Here is a 21391-nt window from a genome sequence, read left to right as displayed (position 1 = left end):
TATCTATCTATCTATCTATCTATCTATCTATCTATCTATCTATCTATCTATCTATTTGTATGTCCGTTTGTCTATCATCTATTATATATCTATTATCTATCACTCAATCAATGAATCAATTACCTACCACCTATCTATCTATTATGTATCTATCTATTATCAATTAATCAATCTATCATCTTCTATCTATCTATCTATCTATCTATCTATCTATCTATCTATCTATCTATCTTCTACCATCTATCTATTTTGTGGTCCTGGGGATTGACTGCAGGGCCTTGTGTACCCTAGGTAAGCACTTTTCTCATTGACCTCTATGCTCAGCTTGGAATGCCTTGAGTAACCTGTTTTGGAGCAGGGCCATTGGACTCATTTTGACTCTTCTCCAACTGATGGTGGTGTATTTAGCACACACTAAGAGCCAATCATGTGCTTGCATATGGAAGCTTTCTCCTATATGGGTTTGAAAGGACTCTGCCCAACATGTTGAATAGCTGCTCAGATAGCCAACGGCAAGCTGTGATCTTTTTCGTTCTCTTACATAGAGTACCAATCTGTCTGGCATGTATAGTCAGTCAACTTTCAGTAAAAATTTGTTAAATAAATACCACTAAAGTCTTGAAGCTCCTTAGATGTTGAATTCTAGATTGACACTCAGCTTTGTCACTATCAGATGACTGTGACTTTCTGTCTTACAGATGATGTTAGGGAAATCTATAAACTTCAATATTCAATGGTTTATATCACTTAGCAGTTGTTGTGATTACAGTTGCATGTGTTTTTCTCCAGTACACTGTATTTACTTTTCTGAAGGGTGAGCCCCTTGTCTTAGTCACTCTCATGCCTACTGTGACCCGTAGTGGGAGCTGAAAGTCTACATTACTGACTGAATCCAGAAGTGGAAGTCCTTTCTGCTGACTGTCATCTTTGCCATGCCCTCTCAGAGGACACTTGCTCCATTCTTTAACTGGAATTAGAAGCCAGAGTGCTCCGTACACTTGGGCTCACTCTGCTGTTTAATCTAGTTGTTGCCATGAGACTGAAGTTTCTCCGCTTTAATTTTTGATTTTCCTGGAACAGCAAACCATTTCAAAGGCTTTCTCTGGGGCCTTATGATTTAGGGCTGGAACAGATAGACAAGAGTGAGTTAGCATTGCAGGGGGTGTTCCCAATGCAGGGTCCTGGTAGAGCCTGACAAATCCCATGGTGTGATACTAGCCACCTCCTCTTATGTGTCTGCACACACACACATAATGTTTTGTCATTAGTTTCAGTCAGTGAGGTAGTATGCTAATAACTTGCCATTAACATTGTCTTTGCGTGGGTAGGTGCCTCTTGCCAAGAAGCTTAGGGGACCATGCTTCTGGGATGTCATGATGGGCAGCTGCGTGCCTTCTGTAACTCAGAGGTGTAATTGGTTCAGAGGAAATACGTCTTTGAGGCTAATATTACCTGTCTTTCTCCAATTCCCTATATAAATATGCTCAGAGATATTATACCAATGGTTGGATGCTGTCAGGGTACCAAGCGCAATAACGCATTAAAGGATATTGGGCGAGCTTTTCTGAATCGCGAGAAGCTATTCTGATTAAGCCGTTTAATAGTAACTTTGAAGGGAGGGTACAAACGTGTATTTATCTCCAGCCAAGTAATTAAAATGCCAATCATTTCTATGATTTCAGATATCTCGGCCTCTTTAAAAAGCCCTCAAGAGCCTCAACACCATTATTCAGGTAGGAAGCGTGTGTGTCCAGATGGGTCAGCTGAGCCACATGTGCGTGCCTCTGCACCTGTAAACATGAGCATCCATCAGCTCCACATTATCAATACGGCGTCAATTCAGAAAACTGTTTACTCTTGTGTTTAGAATAATTAGATTTTCCAACCATGGCACTGACTGTGAAAAACAAACTGTTGGGATTTAAGAGAATTCACATTAATTGTGTGTGTGTGTGTGTGTGTGTGTGTGGTGTTGGCAAATTCCAAATTTTGAAGGAGAAGATACCCTTGGTATCTAAAATTTCCTTGCAAGCTCAGTGTTAGCCAAAAGCCAGATATTTTAGTGTTTTAAACAGTTTCCTTTGCAAGTGTTCCCTTTCTTTATTACCATTCTGAGGCTTGAACCCAGAGCCTTGCTGGAAAAGTGCTCTACCACTGAGCTGTACCCCAGCCTGGTCCTCATAGTTTGGACTTGGGTAAAGGGCAGACTTGCAAGTCCTTCTTGAAAGTCCTCCCTCAGAGAACATAACCACTGAATGGATGGCACCCTCACAGAGTAAAGCCAGTGAACATGCCTTGCAAAGACGCCATGAAACATAGGCATCAAGGGTCTCCACTCTGTTATTAAGCAATGCTTCACAGAGCTTCAGCTGTCTTTCTTTCAGAGTGGGAATGAGTGGCCTTGACCTTTCTGAGGGATGGTCTGCCAAAGGGCTCGCGGAGAATTAAGAGGCAAACATTTTGAGATGCAAAGTAATGTAGACCAGCTGGACTTTGCCATGAGGTGGTTCCTGCTCTCATGTGGGTCACTGCTCTCCGTGGTTGAGATAAGACGAGGACAAGGCTTTACAGGGTTTAGCACTCACTGTGAACAAGCCCTTCCTGGCACTGTAATTACCAGTCTCATTAGGTGAAGGCCATTTGTTTAAGGTCCTATAACAGACCATCTCCTCCTGAATTCTCCTCTGTGGTGAATAATGGTTCTGTGGATTCCAGCTTTCTCAGTCCAGGCTTCTGTGACTGGATCCTATAGCTCAGCAGCAATCTATTATTTTGACTCTGCCAGCTGTAGAGTCTCCAGTGAGGAATACTGTAACTCATACTACAGTCTCTGATCTGCTAGGCTATGGCTCTTGGCAGGAAAATGCAGATCACTTGCTTCTAATTAAAATTAGTGTTCCATTCTCTCTGGGGAAAAAAAGGAGGCGAACTCCACACAACCAACAGCAGATGTCCCCATAGACCACTGTGCGCTGGGTTTGCTTTGGAAAAGAAGCCGGAGAATGTGGACCATAGATTAAAATCCATTTATAAGAAAGACTTGCATATTATTTGAGCTAGTGTCTAATTTGTTATTTGGGAGAGCAAGGAGGTAGCTACTTCTTAGACCGTGCTTCTTAGCCGCACGTGAAAGTTTCCCAAGACTAAGATATTATTCCTGTTCGAGGCATATTTTATATTTGAAACTATTCTTTGTAATATTTTTGTTAAGGGAAAAATTAAAGGATGTTTGAAATTCTGAAATTTCTGTGTATTTTGATATGTGGGGCTTTCTGTAAGTTGAATCGTTGATGCAGACCTAAAGTAGTCAATCTGTTTTTGTTTGCAGCCATTGAAAGGAATAATTTAATGAGGCTGTCTCAGACCATACCGTTTACACCAATCCAGCTGTTCGGTGAGTAGCATCTCCCCCTTCTTGCGGGTAGGCAAGGCTGGACTGAATGCTGGCATGCAACAGAAAAAAAGCCAACCAACCAAACAAACAAAAAAACTTGCCTTATTTGACTCACAAATTTCACTTTGGCCATGTTGTAGATTAAAGAGATTCATTTTCCAAAGTAGAAATTCTTGTTAACTGCTGTGGCCAGCATTTAGGGTCAGAAGCCGACACTATGGGGCAGGGACCTACAGGGGTCAGCAGTTGGGAAGCAAGCGTGGTGCTGCACCTGGCATCCAGTGATTCTAGGCTGGGCATGTACAGGGAAGAAAAGAACAAACCAACCTTATATAATGAACCCAGAAGAAAGCGCTACATGTCAGTTTGCTGAAAGCTGACAAGCATGGGAAGAGAAATCCTTTGTTTATTGTTTTATATTTGTTTGTTTTGTTTCACGGACGTGGATTGCTCTTTCTTCACACTGAAAATGTAGCTTTTAAAAGTTGGAGCAGTAAAGAAAAACAAGTTTGTGTTCGTCAAAGGTACCCGAGGTTTTCTGCCCAGCAGGAAAAAGCACCAGCAGTTGCGAGTGGACAAAGATCCCTGCCCTGCCCTCCATCTTCATTCTCCTCACACTGCTCCAGGGGGGAGGGGCCAGGTTGGCTTCCGGTGGCTTATGCAGATGCCTCCCTCTTCCACTTGGCTCCATAGTTCATTTTGCAAATCAATAGCTCTTCTCTAAAGTCCTAAAAGAATTGAAACTCCAGAGAGCTATTCAGTGGTGTTTACTTGGGCATCAAGAATAAACATTTGAGAATATACCACACGTTCTCCAGGTACATTTATTGAGAAGGAATTAGATACAAAGGTGAGGGAATAGATGGCTTCCTCTGTGGCAACTTAATATGGTGTTCACAGAAAACAAACAAGCAAGCAAACAAACAACAACAAAAACCACAACGAAATTGGGGATATTTGAAGCAAAGTTATAAGAAAGCAAAGAGTTAACGACCTCCAGGACACCTCTGTGTAAAATTTGCTCCTATTATGCGGCAATAATACTATATTGGTGAGGTCCAAGTCCAGCGATGATACCTTCCTGGTCTATAAGCTGAAAGTGAGAACAGTATGTTATGTATAAAGTCCTGTTTTGGGTTTGTTCTTTTGTTTTTCAAGACAGGGTTTCTCTATGTAGCCTTGGCTGTCCTGGACTTGCTTTGTAGACTAGGCTGGCCTTGGACTCACAAACATCAGCCTGCCTTTGCCTCTTCGAGTGCTGGGATTACCGGTGTGCGCCTCCGTGCCTGGTCAGGCTGTGTATAAAGTCCTTTTAAGTGGGACTGAGTCTGTATCTGAGGTCCTGGTTTGCTATAACCCTGACAATATATGTGATCTGCACAGCAAACCACTGAAATGAATGTTATCATTCACTCTTACCGATGAGGAAATGGAGGGTTTCAGTAGCTTGCTAATGGGCTCCAAAGGAAAAGGCAGTGGCTCAGGGTATGACCTTGTTACTCAGTGATGCCCACCGGGTAAAACCGTGTATGATTGGTGAGGTAAAATTACCCCTTATTGAGCAAGAGAAACAAAGACAACCACACCCAGAAAACAAAATCCATCATGTAGTTCATGTTTAAAACATGGATACACATATAAGTCACATACAGTATACAGCATAGTATTAATGTTATAAGAAGGTAGTAGGGGGTGATAATGAATAACTCTAGAGATATGTTTGTCTTCAGCCAGGTGTCATATCACATGTGTATAGTCTAGTCACTCAGGAAGCTAAGGCAAAAGGATCAGAAATTTGGAGCTAGTCTGGGATGTGTAATGATTGCTAGCTCAGCCTTATAAAGGTTATAAAGCAAACCATGTATCCAAAAAAAAGTCCAGCAATGGCAACATATTCATACTGCTTCGATACTCTTTTTGTCTAGTTAGTTTACAGTAAGTAACAACTTACTTCTTAGAAATCATTTGATGCTTTGTTCCTCTTTCCTCTCCCCAACTTCACTAGAGGACAAGTCAGGCTGATGTGCACCCTGACTTCGCTCTAGCTCCTGCCAGCTGCATCCACCTCTGATCCCAGCGACAACTGACCTGATTCTGAGCTGATCTTCAGGGCACCAATCACACCCCAGACCTGGTGTCTCACTGAACTGGCTTTTGCTTCTCATTGCAGCGGGAGAGGAAGTGACCATCTACAAGCTTGAAGAAAGTTCCCCTCTGACCCTCGACAAGAGCATGTCCTCCTGGTCCCAGCACGGCAGAGCTGCCATGATCCAGGTGCTGTCACAAGAGGAAATGGATGGGGGCCTCCGAAGAGCCATGCGAGTCCTCAGCACCTGGTCTGAGGATGACGTCCTCAAGCCCGGCCAGGTTTTCATTGTGAAGTCCTTCCTCCCAGAGGTTGTGCAGATGTGGTACAAAATCTTTCAGGAGAGCACTGTGCTTCATCTCTGCCTTAGGGTAAGCCTGAGGCTCAGACACCCCGAGCTGGGATGGACAAAATAAAACCATAGAAGTGTGGCTACATCCTTATCCAAGATGGTAGGGAGTATGTTAGTTTTTGAAGGCAGTGAACTTTTTTTTTATTTTTAATTGTTGTTACATAGAACATTTGCTTTGACGGTATAAATTGGTAGAAGCTAAATAATATTAAATGTTGGGCAGTCTAAAAATTGTTTGTCCTTTAATAAGTAAGACTATGCTAATAAACCAATATTTAATCTTTTTGAGAATATCACAAATGCTGTATTTACAACATTTCGACCCCTTACTTACTCTCCAACACTTTCCATGTCCCCTGATTCTCTCCAAAATTTATTACCTCTTTTCCTATAATTATTATTGATAATTGATATTGTCACAGACACACTTGACATATATATATATATATAAATTTTTGTTTTTTTTTCTTTTTCTTTTTTTTTTTTTAGGAAATTCAACAGCAAAGAGCTGCCCAAAAACTCATCTATACGTTCAACCAAGTAAAACCACAAACTATTCCCTATACTCCAAGGTAGGTAAGCCTGGCACTGTGGCTCTTCATTATAAGAAGAATTTCTTTTAACCTCTTCTCAGCCCATTAGACATGAGAAATACCAGACCCATGGGAAAGCTCTCCTTGGCCTTCTTCGGGGTTTCTTTCTTCTGTAGTTATGCAGACTTGCATAAAGAGAATTAGATGTTCCAGACGTACCTTGGCTTAAGTTCCTGAATTTATGCAAGTGGAAAAGAGTTCAGACAGATTGATGACCAACATTTCAATTAGGTGAGACAGGCAGATGCTGGGTGTAGTTGCTAATGCCCAGGGGTATAATGGCCCCAAAACATGTCTATTTAAAGCTTAGTTGCTTCCCTAGCATCCTAAACCAATTAGGAAGTTTGCAATCACAAACCTTCATGTTCTTCCCTTGGGTGTCTTGATATTATTCATTTATCAAGGCAGATCATAATTTGTTGCTGAGAAATGATAATAAAGCCTTCCCCTCCACCCCCCTCCGTTTTATAAAGAAATTTTATAGAGCCCAGCAAGAAAAGTTGTATCCGGCCCTTGTAAAAAAGTTGGAAAGTTCTCTCAAAGAAAAGGGAGGCAAATAAGCATGGGAACAATCCTCCCAGTGTGGCGTTCCCTCTCTCCACAGAAAGGCCAAGGGTAGGTGATGTGTGCGGCCCAGTGCTTTGTAGGGTAGCTGCCATGCTTGCTGTTCTGTGGGGGATGATCTCCAGCTTCTTTTTCCCCTCACAGGTTTCTAGACGTTTTCTTGATGTACTGCCATTCAGCCAACCAGTGGTTAACCATTGAGAAGTTCATGTCTGGGGAGTTTCGGAAATACAATAACAACAACGGTGATGAAATCGTACCCACCAACACCCTGGAAGAGCTGATGTTGGCTTTCTCTCACTGGACATATGAGTACACCCGGGGAGAGCTGCTGGTCTTAGATTTGCAAGGTAATTAATTGAAGAGACAGGGGGCAAAGCTTCCAGAAAGCTTCCAATAACTCGGGTGGGCACATGGAGGTGCTCTGCCTAGCTTGGTAGAGAGATGTAAGTATTTAGTTCAGAGATGTTGTACAGTGATGAGCATGAGTACTGGATTTGCTGTCTTCTTAGATAGGACGGGGAATGCAGGCAGAAAATTGAATTCGGATCTTAAATTTTGAACTAGATGGGGAATGATTTTTGTACCATTTGTTTCAGTGTTACCCCTTTGCCTTGCCGTATGCTTACCATGAAATTTAAATATGTATTCACATGCATGGGAAAGTTTAAATTCTGGATACTTTTCACTATTTTGAGTCTCTTGCTTTGGCAATTTATAATGTAGTTTGCTTTCTTTGATGTATTCCTTGATAAGCCAGTTCAGGGAAGACCTTGGCTCCAAAAGAGGGCTGCAGTGCACTCTTAGTTAATGAAAGCCTTTGATCAGAGTATCTCCCACTATTACCACCTCCTGTGGGATGGCTAATCCCACAGCACAGAGAGTCTCCAGCAGGCTTTCCTTGTAAGGAGGGCACAGTATATGTGTTATGCTTCTTGGGCTCATAGCCTGGAGCTTTGGACTCAAATAAAGGACTTGGCCCAGAAGTTGTCATAAAAGTTACCTCATTGAATCACAGAAGCAGTGCCTTGAAATATATATTGTTGACGACTTAGGACCAAAGGCTTAAATAACTTGCCCTGGTTGCACAGCTCTTAAAGGACAGGCGGGATGCAGACTTAGGCTGGTTTGACTCTACATATCCTTTTCTCCCTGCACTGCTGTATTTCTTTGACAGTGTCATTCTGAGAGGAAATAACCATTTTAGGGTGAATTTAAACAACCTGAACTTTCTTCTTTTCTTTTCTGATTTCCCTAACTTTTCAGTTCTTGGCAAAATCAGGTTGGAGGCTGGGAAATGTTGAGATTGACATTCTTGGGGCACCGGTTACAATATCCAGGAATATGCAAAGTCACTTTGAAATCTGTCTCACATGCTCAGTGGTCAATCTACACTTAAAGCAATGCACATGTTACTAAGTATGTCTGCCTTTTGGTATTCCTGTATTCTCAAGGCTGGATTATATTTCTAAACCTCAAACAATTTTTTTTTTCAGGAAGGAATATAAACTGAATTAACATGTCCAAAAGAATTCAGCTTTTTATACCAGCAAGCACTTGATGAATATACACCCGGAGTTGGGGGTGCCAAAGGCATCTGCTTTGTAGCTCTGGTTGGAGAGACACTGATGGTTTTCATCTGTGCTCCACTGTTTGCGCTCTGGCTTTGAGTTTTGGGTGGAGTTTTTTAAAGAGCCAAAACAGAAACAACAACAAAAAACAACCAAAGAAAAACTGGAAGGCATTAATGATGACTCTTCAGTGTGTTTTGTATTTCAACTTGAATAGGGTTTAGTTTAATGATGTTTATGTTTGGGGATTTTTATGTCTCTTAGTAATCCAAAGTGACATTAAACAGAACAAATGCTGCGATTATAAGTCTTGGGGGTGGAAAAGGAAATTAACTTTATTCTTCTTCTGAGTAATTATGTGAATTGCTGAAATAGGCCACTGCAAGTCAACTATGTCAAAACATTGACCTTCAAAGAAGGCATCAGCAGACATCACAGAACACACAGAATAGGTGTCATGAAATGCATGAACTGTATCAGGAGACAAGATAATTATTGGGCAGAATTCATGGAAGAATATGAGTTATAATGCTATTGCTAGCTAAATCTAAACAAGGTTGGAAAGGAAAATTGTGTTTTTAAGATTTTTTTTTGTTCACTTTTATGTTGCCTTTTGTTTACTAGTATTTCTAGTTTTGGAAAGTTGATGTACTTTTCTTGCCTCCACTGTAAACTAGCTGTATGCCCTGTGGAGCATTCGCCTTGAGTCTCACCTCTCTCATTTCCAAACAGGAAAAACAATATCATGCCGTTAAGTGATTTAGTTATGGACTCATTCAGGAGCTCAAGTGAGGCAAGTTCTCTGTGTCAAGCCCTTACTGCTTTGAGGGCAGGAAGCACGAAGGAACACTTGGGCAGTTAACCGGAAACAGCCATAGCAGGCCAGGAAGCTCTACTCTGAGGGGAGGTGTGACCAATTTCCCATTATTTATAATTATAATGAAGTTTTCTGGTATTTTTCCACTTAAAAATTTTACATGGGAAGGTCTGAATCATCATTATTACACTTGAAGTCCAACAGTTAATTCCCAGCAGTGGAAATTAAAAACAATTGTATTTGAAATTAGATTAATGTTTAGTATTCTTCTTATTCTATTTTTTTTTCCAACAAACCTTTGGCGATACAGTATTAATTTTTTTTATTCAATAAAGCAATTTTTAGAAGAAGTTGGTACCCACATCATCATGAATGATGTTCCTACGAAGAGGTAACCTATTTGTATAGAAGGAATAGAAGGTCATGGGTGTTGCCTAGTTGGATAAAGTTCTATAAAAGTTTCTGAGCTTTCTCTGGGTGTGGGTTAAGAGAGATCATCAGTAAAGAGAATAATTAGATATCAAATTAGTTTACTTATTCCATACTTCCCAGATATCAGGAGAGACTGAAGCCGGAGGGACTGGGTTGAGTAGCTCTCGTGTGTCTGGAATAGCCCTGTGAGTTAGCCTGGCTAACTGAATGTGGAAAGCACTGAACTGTTGCTCTTCAGGGCTTCTCTCTTTGTCCACAGGTCACAAAGCCCTTCTTCCACTAGAGCAACTCAAAATGCGTTGAGCTTTAACACACAAATATGGGTCAATGGGTTTTTAAAGAAAACCCCGCCTTTGCAAGGTGTTCTGTAAGAGTTAGGAAATGCGCTTTTGGGGAATAAGATAGAAATATGATTTTACCCCTGATCAGAAGATAATGTTTCACTTCATGAGAAGGTCTAGATATAATAAAGAAGCTGAGAATAACAGCCGACATTGAAAACTTATTATGGGTCAGATACAACGCATTGAATTCTCCTAGTAGCCCTTTCTGATAAGGCCTTATCAGATGATAAACCAGGGCTTCAGGGAGATTAAGGAGGGTACCTAGGCCTCACTGCCAGACCATGGTAGGGCTTGGGGTGGAGCCTTTCTCTGCCTTAAGATTTCTATGACTCTAACAAGCCACAAGATTTAACTGTTCTTGAATGAAATTTAGACATTCCTTTTTCTTTCTTTTCTCTCTCTCTCTCTCTCTCTCTCTCTCTCTCTCTCTCTCTCTAATTCTGCAAAGATTTTCTTCTTTTCCAACTAATAGTGCCTCTTCAGCTATTGTACATAGTCTTGGCTTAAATGTACACTTTATTTAGACATGGACCTAAAACTTTAATCATTATCATAAGCTCCAGGCTTAAAGTTCGGTCTGGGCTTAATTAAAAAGGTAAAGGCTCCGCAGCTGTCAGCCCATCTACCGGAGGTGCTGGAACACACTTCCGCCTGATTCTGTTCACTCCATAGTTGTAATTATTACTTGTTAGATGTGCTAGTGGGCAGCAGGCCTGAGTTAAATCCTGCCAGTGAATGGGCTAATAAAGAAGGCCATGTAGGTATTGTAACACAGCAGTGAAAATATTTTGATAACTTCTTCAGGATCATTGATTTCCTTTATGAGTTATGTACTTAGGATTTTATGGTAAGACATTTTCAGAAAAAAGGGCTCTTTCGCTTCATCAGGTTCACAAAGTCATGAAACAGCCGCCTCCTCACATGTGCTGAACATTCCTGCTCCAGTCTCCACTCTAAGTTATTTTCCCAAGAAAATCAGCTTCTTAGCACAAAGTGTGTAAGAGTTACAGCTTCCCGTGACAGGCTAACTGTTCCAAAAGAGAGAGACCGCAGCAGAAATCTTTAAAAGACGCAAGCTTCTGTCTTTAAAAAAATGCAGATTTATAACTTATTTCTTAAAATAATCTTTCATTTTAATTAAAATATAATTACATCATTTTTCTCCTTTTCTTATCCTCCTTCCACCCTCTCCTGTGACCTCTTCCTCCAACTCTTCCCATATACCTTCCCCCATTCTCTCTCAAATTCATGGTCACTGTTGATATAGATATATCACTTTTCCATATATATATATATTTATATAAATATAAATTGCAGAGTCCATTTCGTTTTGCTCATATGCACATGATTTCAGGGATGACCATTTGGTATTAGGTAACTAGTGTTGGAGCTCATCCCTGGAGATGACTAATTCTCTCTCTCTCTCAGCAGTCCTTAGTTTTCTGTAGTTCTTTGCCTAAGGATGGGGGTCCCTTGAAATTTTCCTCTTCCACTTTAACAAACATGAACTTTTTTCAAAAAGTAGCAGTAATATAACAATATTCTAGAATTCATGTAACTTTTGATAATCACCCTACAGAGTCAGTGTCTTTCAAGCAGAGGAAATAAAAAGCCCCAGTGAGAGAGTGGTCTCAGAAGTTGCTCGGTATACCTAGCTGGCTCGTTCACTGTCTAGCTGGCATCCCTGAAGTCTCTTCGCCATTGGAAACCAGTCCCCTCACTGCTTGGATGTGGTAGCGGAGGCTTACTTTTGGTGTTGAACCGGGCTCTGATTAAGTTCAGCCTTACACTGCACCCATGTGTAGGCTTTGCTCTTTTCTTTTCAAAACTAAATTTTATTGAAGATGCATTTCACAGAGTGCACAGAGCACAAGCATAAGCCTCAAAGAATTTTCTCAGCTGAACACGCAGGTGGAGCCGGCTCTCAGATCAAGAATGTGGTGTCGTTTTATTCTACTGTTTATAAGTACTATATATAGATATAGCATTTGATGTGTCTCTTTGATGCGTAGAGGCTGTACCTGCAAAACCTCCCAGGGCCTCACCCTCGCCAAGCACTGGCGGAGGCCATCTAAGGAGACCATGAACTAGTGGGAGGAACACAGTACTGCCCCAGCTTTAATCGTGTTATGGCCACTTCTGGGATAAGCAATCTTTGGCAAGTTCTTCAATCTCTTTGAACATCAATGTACTTATTGATGTAAATGAGGATAAGATGTAAATTGAGGATTTGAGGATAATATTTTAATGCCATGAGAATTAGAGAAAGTAAAATTAGATGCCTCAGTGCATACAACTGGCAGATGAATTGCAGATACATGGGTCTATTGATAGATGCCACTATCAGTAAGTCTTAGGACACCATTAAAACACTAATTTGTGGCCAGATTTTTTATTAGTTCAGAGTAGGCTGTAGCAGGACACCCTGTATTGAAAAACCTTCCTAAAAGATTTCCACAGACCCTTTAATTAGCCTGGTATTTAACTAACTTACTATAGAATGAATGAGATAGAGTCTTACACTGTAGATCAGGCTGGCCTAGAATTCACTAGATAGTTCAGACTGCCCTTGAACCAGTGACAATTCCCCAGCCTTAGCCTCTCGAGTTCTAGGATTACAGGGGTGAGTTACCACATCTGGCTTGAATGTATCTTTCAAAAAAGGAAAACAGAATCCAGTTATTAATTTTCTGCATATCTAAGAAAATAGACCCTCATTTGCTTAACGAATTTTGCTTCTTCTTTTGAGGTGTTGGAGAAAACTTGACAGACCCATCTGTTATAAAACCCGAAGACAAACAGTGAGTTGACTTATGGGTTATAATTTAGAAGTGTGCTTTCAATTTGTTTATGTTTTTAACAGTATTTTTAATGGTTGCATAAAATATAAAAATTATGTATATTAATGTGTATCATGTAATGTTTTGTCATCTGCATAGATTATGTAATGTTTAACGGTTCTTTTTTCATAACTTTAAAAAATGAGTTATTGTTAAACTTGTGGGTGTTTTGACTGAATGTATGTCTATGCATCCTGTGAATGCATAGCCCAGGAGAGGGTGTCAGATCCCCCGAACTGGAGTTGAAAGACAGTTGTGAGTTGCCATGTGGTGCTGAAAACGGAACCCTAGGTCCTCTGGAAGAGCAGCCAGTGCTGTTAACCACTGAGCTCCAGCCAGCACTTTAGTTTTTTCAAAACAAAAATAAAACATTGGAAATGATCAGGACACTGTGGGCAGAGGTCTTAGTTTCTTAAGAGAATTTTAAACACATACGTATTGTCTTTTAGATCCCAGAAAAGTTTTCTAACTATTATTGCACATCGATGTAAAACAAGGTTTTTAGACTTACATCAAGCTTTTCATACTTCAGACAAGATTTTCCAAGCCACCTCAACTAGGAAATGAGTAAAGAGAAAGAATGAAAATGAATTAAATTTAATTCTAGAGCTGGGCTGGTCAGCATAAGTAGAAATTATAAGGGTCAGTGTAGTCTTCAGACTTTGGCTGCAAATTTGACTTGTGTTTTCTACTGGTCTGAACGTAAGAGGGAAAGGTTTAAGTTTGGCTTGGTCTTGTTAGTTTAGTTTGACATAGAAACAATGCAGGAACAGAAGCAGCTTCCTTTGTTGTCTTCACTGTGGAATGGCTGCTTCTGAGCCCAACCAGCCTCTTTACAGGCAAACCAGGGAAGAACTGAGAATGCAGAGTGCTGTTCTTAGCCACGTGGTTAGAGCCCAAAGCCACAAGGCTTAAATATGAGGCATCAGACCGTCTAACTTAATTCAGAGCCAACTTACATAGAGGAATGAGTCATTCACCTGTCTTTTGAGTTCCCAGGACATTTTGTGATTTTTGGAGGACTTGGCACTAAGGCTTTTTAGGTGTCCCTTTAAAGGTGGAATGAAAAGTGCCAATTTACTGATAACTGATCAATATGGAGAACAGCAGTGGTTCTTACGTGTGAGTTACTGGCGTGGTCCACAGGAGAACTTGTTAAAACAGATCATTGTGGTTTTAGCTCCAGAGTTTCTGATTTAGTTGTTTTGAAGCGGGGCCAAATGATCTGCATTTCTTACATGTTACACATGAGATTGACACCGCAGACCTATGGGGACTTCGAGAACCGTGGGTTGAATAACACTTTCAGTTCTGAAAGAACTTTATTTCTTTTTTTTTTTTTTAAGAATTTAAAATCCAGTTTTATCATAGCCATTTCCAAATTTGTTTTATACATTTAACTTTGTAAAACATTTTAAATGACATATTTTATCAAAAACACTTAACACTTTAAATATAAAACAGTTTGGGAGTGCATAAAAACACAGTCAAGAAGCCTTACCAGGCCACAGAGAAGGCTGGAGAGATGGCTCAGCCGTTAAAGGCTAGGCTCACAACCATAAATATAAGAGAACTTCATTTCTAATTGTGAAGTCTCACCGTTGTATAGCTCAGGGTGGCCTTGGGCTTTGGAGCCTTGAGCCTCTGCCTCCTTACTGCTGAGATTATGCTAGCCGTGCTGGGTTAACATTCCCACTTTTTGGTCAAACTGAGGGCCTGTACTTGGTTGCCAGGTCATAGAAAACACGTCCTGACACAGTAAAATGTGGAAGCTTTTTTTTTTTTTTCTTCTCGGGGACCTCATTAAATAATCAACAGGCTTTTCTGCACCACTCTTTCACTGAATGATTTACTCACTGTGAATATGGCCCGTCTGCAGAGTTCTCTTAGAAGATGTCCATTCACCAATCAAAAGTGTGCTAGGAATTACTTGGCTCGGGGTGGGAGTGGGGACAAGGAAGATACAGATGAGGCAGAGCGCTCCTCTGCAGCACCCAATTCCTATTATATTTATTTGCCTATTGAGTCCATGTTGGACTTGTGGAATAATGGACTATTTTATTTTTCAGTTTAGCACAGTTGAAGTGTTTTCAGCTAATCATATTATTTCTTTAGCAGTCTTGTGTGCTCAAGGGCTTGTATTAGGATTTTTTTTTTCCTATGAGAACTTCCTTTACAATTTTTTTTTCAGTGCAGACTTTTTGCATATATAATGAACTGAGTTTATGTGTATTGTGTCTATTGTTCATTAAATTTTGACCTTGGCATATATCACTTAATATGACCTGAATACTCCATCTTTTAGAATCTAAGATTATATTATCCTACTTGACAGTTAGGTATTTAATTGCATTCTATAGGAAGTGGGTTTCAATTTCTATTAAGGTCATATGGGGAATTAGAAAAAAAACATGCTTAGGTTTGGCATTCTACTGCAATGTCTGAATAGGGCCCTCGTCACTGTACATTTTTTTAAGTTCCTCAGTGTAATTCTATAAAATTATTATGGCAGCTTCGTGTTCCATGACTTGAGGACAGTGTTTCCTGAAATGGCTAGAATGGTTTCATTGTGAAAATGCCCAACTCTATGTATTTGGTTTTCACAGTGACCCTAAGTTTTATTTTCTCTCAACTAATTAGTTCCACTAGAACGATATCTAATTAATCAATGAAGCTTGTGTGAAATCTTTGTTAAACAAAGTGTGAGCCATAGGTCAACTTTACCACCAGGGAAATGCCTGGTCTCTGAGCCTTCTCTATGCCTTAAGAACCAGAAGCTGAACTTATATAAAACCTTTCTGGTAAAATGATGTAAATTCAAGTTTAAGAGGCACAGGTTTAAGCAGCTGATTTCATCCATGCAACAACTCTGTGTGTTAGTTGATTTGTGTGTGTGTGTGTGTGTGTTTGTTTTGTTTGAAACAGCGTTTCTCTGTGTAGCTTTCGCTGTCCTGGACTCCCTTTGTAGACCCAGGCTGGCCTCAAACTCACAGAGATCCGCCTGCCTCTGCCTCCCTGAGTGCTGGGATCACAGGCGTGCGCCACCATTTCTGGCTTCTGTGTGTTAGTTTTAATCTCAGTTCACACATGAGAACATTGAGACTCACTCAAGGCTCTAACTTCTTTGTAAGTGGAAAGAGCCATTGGAAGAGAGCAGTTTTCTTTGGAAAGGGATCACGACTGTAGACTAATTCTAATATGCTTTCCCATGCCTTCTCCCACTGTTTCTAACTCTCTTTAACATGCCTCATTTGTTGGTAGTTTGGGACTGAGTCTTTTTAGCCTACTGCCTGATGGTTTTGAGCATTTGTCAAGTATGAAATGGTGATGAGATGTCCTTTAGTGACTATGTATAGATGGCACTAATTAGCATTTCCTTGTACGTAGAACCAAGCTACCACCTGCTTTTCCTGTGTTGTAAAAAAAAAAAAAATCTGGAAAACAGCTAGTTGTGTTTTCTTTGAAAACTTAGTTATCTGAGATGGCAAGGCTTGGAGCATGCCGTGGAGCGTACATACAAAGGCAATGCCCCTACAAGCCCCTCACCCTCCCCGCTGTGGGAGGCATCATTAATGTATAAATTTTGTAGGAATTTTGATTGTATTATTTTAATTTTCACAAAGCCCATGGAGAAAAACAGCTTCCATATTTTACTTGAAGCTTTTATATCTTAGTTGGGTGTCTTTATGCCTTCCTGGGAGGGCAGAAACGGCTGGTATGGAATGCAAACAAGCGAAATTTTCCTATGAGGTCACCCAGAGACTCCAAAGGTAGTCTTCCATGCTAATGACTGAACGGATACCCTCACTTTATCAGATCAGAGAGCTCTGGTCTAAATACCGAGTGATTCTGCTTTTTTTATTTTATTTTATTTTATTTTATTTTATTTTATTTTATTTTATTTTATTTTATTTTATTTTTATTTTTGCCACGTTCTGTGTCACCTGACTGAGGTAGTGTCTCTCTGGCAGGACTGAAATCGAGGCACAGAGGCACAGTTACTAAGAAGCGGCTTATGCTGCCGGGTAAATACCACCAGAGAGCTATGCTTTGTGAGAGCGATTGAGTGACCAGGAAAGTTAATCCCCACTGTCTTTCCAGTCTGTCTTCCCAAGAGGTTTTCTCCACCTACCCAGCACAGAGCGGGAGGCAATCTGAGATCAAATTGACATCAGCCCTCATTCTGAGCTTGGCACATCTTCAGAGAGCCACTGTTCTTCTGCCAAAAGGAAGTGGAAATTGAGATAAATGTTTCAATCCTCGGATGGAAAAAAAAAAGTCCATTTTTACACCATGTCTCTTTTGAAAAGCCACATTCCTCAGAAGCAAAGTTTATTGTTTCCCTTTGTGATAGTCTGCTGGGCTTTTTTTTTTTCTCCTTAGGACGTGGTATTTAAGAGCGGTAATTGAGTTCAGATTTTAAAATGTGCTGTTTCCACTGTGCATGTCATTAAAATAAAATATTAGCCTTCATAAGCTTTCTTCCGAGACATTTCTGGTGCCTTCTGTCCTGTGTTGTGCGGAGGGTCAAATTCTAAAGAATAATGGTTGTGTGAACAGCAAGCCTAGAGTCTGCTGAGGATCTTTATGTTGGAGAGTTTGAAACTTGTCTCAGCGACACTACTTGTAATTAATTCTGTTACCTAGTCTGGGCATCTGAGGTCTCTTTCCTCAAACTCTTTGGCTAATACTTGTCTTGACTTCCCACAAAGAGTCCAGTTGAAACAGTTTGCAGGGTGGAAAGTGCCTTTCCAAACGTCAGGAATCCCTGGGTGCTCGTGTCCAGAGAGGTCTGATTGGGGGAGAGTCATCTTCAGAAAAGTGTTTGCCTGTGCGGCAGTGCACAGGCATTCTTCTCAGAAGGTGTGTTCCACGGCAAAGTTATTCTATCCTTCACCTTTGGGGTGTTCTAGTGGAGCATATGGTAATGAATGTCATTCTCTCACCCCATATGCATTAAAAAGGGTTTCACTGTATTTTGTTTTAATGTAGCACATCGAAAATTCACTCTTCTATCAGATTAGTGTTGGAATGAGTTTCACAGTAGGTCTTGGAGTTGGGTACAAAGATTTAAGTGCATTTGAATTTTAAATTTGCAAACCCAACAATGTTACTTTCCCAAAGCGCCCTGTTCTTTGTTGGCTCCTTTAAGTGGCTAGGTTACTACGGGATACTGTTCGCAACCTCAGAGAATCCCGGTTGGACTCCTTTTTCTCAGCCGTGATCTAATTGATATTCTGATATTTTCTCTAGATCAAGAGGGATGGTGTTTGGACCGGCCAATTTAGGGGAAGATGCAATTAGAAGCTTCATTGCAAAACATCGCTGCAACGCCTGCTGTGGGAGGCTCAGGCTGCCCGGTAAGCCTCGGCGATGCGTATCTCCCGAGAAACTCTCAGAGAATAACAGTCATTGTAACTCGGGATCCAGTGAAAATCTTAACCACATTTTTTTTTTTTTTTTTTTTTTTTTTTTATCTCATTCGCAGCCATTCACAAGCTTGACTTTCTGACTGAAAATTTTCAAGTCTTAGGAGGGATTAAAAAAGGACAGGGATTGCTCGAGGTTCTGCCAAAATGTGATAAAACAACCTGGGGCCCGTGCTTGTCACAGTCAAGCCACAGGAAAAAAAAAAAGTTACACCCACTTAAAGGAAGTGAAATGGGCTGAAGGCCCCACTCTTCCCTTCCAGCGTCCTGTTTGCTCGCAGCCAGCCAGCATGCTTGTAGCATTTTTATTCTGTTCCAGTTTGCCCATTGGGCACCGGAGAGGGTGTGGCCCAGAGGGAAAGAAAGGCTGTCAGTTAAAACGCTACTTTATTCTGGAACAATTGCCCCTTTATTCACTCGTTTGTTTGTTTGTTTTACAGCAGTGGGCTTAGAACCCAGGACTCTGTTATGCTAGGCCAGCACTCTACCACTGGTTACACACTCCCAGCCCCCACACCTGCCTGTGTGTGTGTGTGTGTGTGTGTGTGTGTGTGTGTAGTGAGCGAAATCCTGGCTCTGTTGGGGTCTATTTGGCCTCTTCAGAAAGGGGGCTTGCTGTCTGCCTCAGCCTGCTTAACTCTTTTTCCTGGGTCATTGTGAGGGTCTTCTGACACTGGAATCCATACCTACAGCTAAAGATATTATACCCAGGAGCTCATGGTCAGCTTAGGCAACATAGTTAGGTTCCATATGTGTGTGTGTGTGTGTGTGTGTGTGTGTGTGTATCCTGAACTGTAAATCAGCAAAAGAGCATCCTCCACTATAACCAGGGTGGACCTGTGTATGCAATTCCTAATTATGTTGGAAGTGGGGGAGGCTTTCTTTGGTGAAACTTAGCCAAGAAGTTAGGCCTCTAGTTCTTTCCCCCAGGAGTGGCAAAAGAGTGTCAGGCTGCAGTGGCAGATGAGTAAGTGGCTGGGGAAAGCCAAAAGAGCAAAGCAGGAGGGGAGGCTGCACTCTCGCAATGGCCCATGATGTGACCTCGTAGCAAGAAGATCCAAGCACAACTCTGTGTCCTCTGGACTGCTCATCAGGAGCCCAGGAAGGGTCATGAGGGTTGGCAGCGAGCACCTTTACCTGTCCCCAGTTTTATTGTTGTTGTTGTTTTTTCTTATGCATTCTCTCCTCCTACTCATGCAAACTTTTTATCTTCTTTATTTTCGAATAACTTTAAGATTCACAAACTGCAAGACTTCCTAGAGTGCTCACTAGCTTTCCTCATTCTCTCTCTCTGACTCTCTCTGATGTCTGAAACCCTGGTTTTAAAAATTAAAACTGAAATAGAAATAATAAAAACACCCTCTTTCTTATTGTTGGTAACTGAGTAACAATGTTTAGTTTGGAGAACAGAATGAGAAGTACCTTTTAGTTTTTATGTTTTGTTTATTTTTAAGAATATGCATAACTACCTGGAATCTAGACCCAGGCAGGCAGGGCTCACATACCCTCCAATTCTGCTTTCCCCTGGCTATAGGGCTTTGGCCTTCAAAATCTTCATCTGCAAGTGATAATTGTATCTGTCTCACCAAGTTGGTATGATGATTTATTTTATGTTTATGCTCAATAAATGTTGGTTATACTATTAAATATATATTAATATACATATACATATGTTAGGAGTTTGTTTTTTTTTTTTCTAGAAAAATCACTATTTAAAATTAAAAAGTAAACTAAGAAATAAAACATTTAATTTTGGTACCAGAGGTTGAGCTCAGGGGTTCACACCACGGCTAGATATATACTCTAGTCCTGAGTGACATCCTTGGCTATCTAGAGCCGTCACCTACAGCTTCCAGTCCTAGAGCCCAATTAGCTCAAGGCTAACAAATCAAAGGAGTGAAGAAGGAGGCTGTGCTCTTCTAGATGCCCATGATGTGAGTTCACAGTAAATGGACAAAGAGACCAAAGCACAGCACTGTGTCCTCTGGGCTGATCGGTTGGGTCTGGGCTGAGGCACATCAGGACTCTAGGTAAGGGAGGCAGGAGCGGATGGATATCTGAATCATTCCATAATTGCAGGCTGGAATCCACTCATGATTCACAGCGCAAAAAGATGCATGCAACATTTAATGTCCTTTTTTCCGAAAGTCTCCTTCCAAGCTTACACTGTTTGCCACTTTCTTTAAATTTCCTTTGTAAACGGAAGAGGAAGGGTTTAGGAAACATCTGATGTGATCTCCGGATGATGAAAGTTTTGTGTGTGGCCACAGAGCTGAGGGCAGCTTTCTTGCAGAAAGTTGAGCCCTGGCATCTTGTGTCACCATTGCAAGCCGTCCCTCTGATCCTTCCTAGGGTCTTCCATTTCTTGCTGGACCTCAATGAACTTTGGCTGGTCACATCTTCTCTCCCTGCTAGGTGGTGGCCAGTGAGTCACAGTTAGGGAGTTAGAGTTTCATGTAGTCATGGGATGCGAGAGGGCCTGGGTTTGGATATGGTTGAGTGTTTGGAATCCGTATGCCCAAGGCCTGGGGCAGCAGAGACTGAGCATTTTGATTAAGCGTGAAGTCCAGTCCACCTGCACGATTCAATGTGTTCTAAGGCATCCCTTGAAACTGTCTTGCTCTCTTTGCAGATTTAAAAAGAAATGATTATTCTATCGCAAGGACACATTGCAACTCGGGACCAGAGAAAATTGTTGAACCCGCTGAGGGGCTTCCAGCAAGAGACATAAAGAGAGGTTCCATGGAAGATCTCACACGTCTATAAGAAGGGAGACAAAGGAAAATGATGGTTCTCCAGCTCCTTCTGCCGTGAACTCTGAGGTGATGAACATAGATCGGCACGGTCCTGTCTGTGTCAGAATCTCTGTCAGGATGACTTTACAATGTGGAACTCCCTGGAAGTGTCCTCTGACCCTCCTCTCCCACTGCGCAGAGGACACAGCATATCATGGAGGGCCCCTCCTGCGT

The 21391-nt window shown here is 41.2% G+C and overlaps 1 protein-coding gene across 1 annotated transcript in view; it reads left to right on the top strand.

The window, feature by feature from the left end:
• Trpm6 (transient receptor potential cation channel subfamily M member 6) overlaps positions 1 to 21188 on the top strand; it is a 129840-nt gene extending 108652 nt beyond the window's left edge. Inside the window, exons 32-39 of the mRNA XM_055614178.1 lie at positions 1683 to 1733; positions 3329 to 3394; positions 5565 to 5851; positions 6322 to 6404; positions 7134 to 7339; positions 12903 to 12954; positions 18247 to 18353; positions 21055 to 21188. Coding sequence (XP_055470153.1) covers positions 1683 to 1733; positions 3329 to 3394; positions 5565 to 5851; positions 6322 to 6404; positions 7134 to 7339; positions 12903 to 12954; positions 18247 to 18353; positions 21055 to 21188 — 986 coding nt within the window. The remainder of the gene's footprint in view (positions 1 to 1682; positions 1734 to 3328; positions 3395 to 5564; positions 5852 to 6321; positions 6405 to 7133; positions 7340 to 12902; positions 12955 to 18246; positions 18354 to 21054) is intronic.
• Positions 21189 to 21391: the final 203 nt, after the last annotated feature.

Source organism: Psammomys obesus, unplaced genomic scaffold (genome assembly GCF_907164565.1).
Source record: "Psammomys obesus unplaced genomic scaffold, mPsaObe1.curated_primary_1811, whole genome shotgun sequence".
Lineage (NCBI taxonomy): Eukaryota > Metazoa > Chordata > Mammalia > Rodentia > Muridae > Psammomys > Psammomys obesus.
The sequence above is the reverse complement of the archived record's forward strand: the minus strand, read 5'-3'. Positions and strand labels throughout refer to the sequence as shown.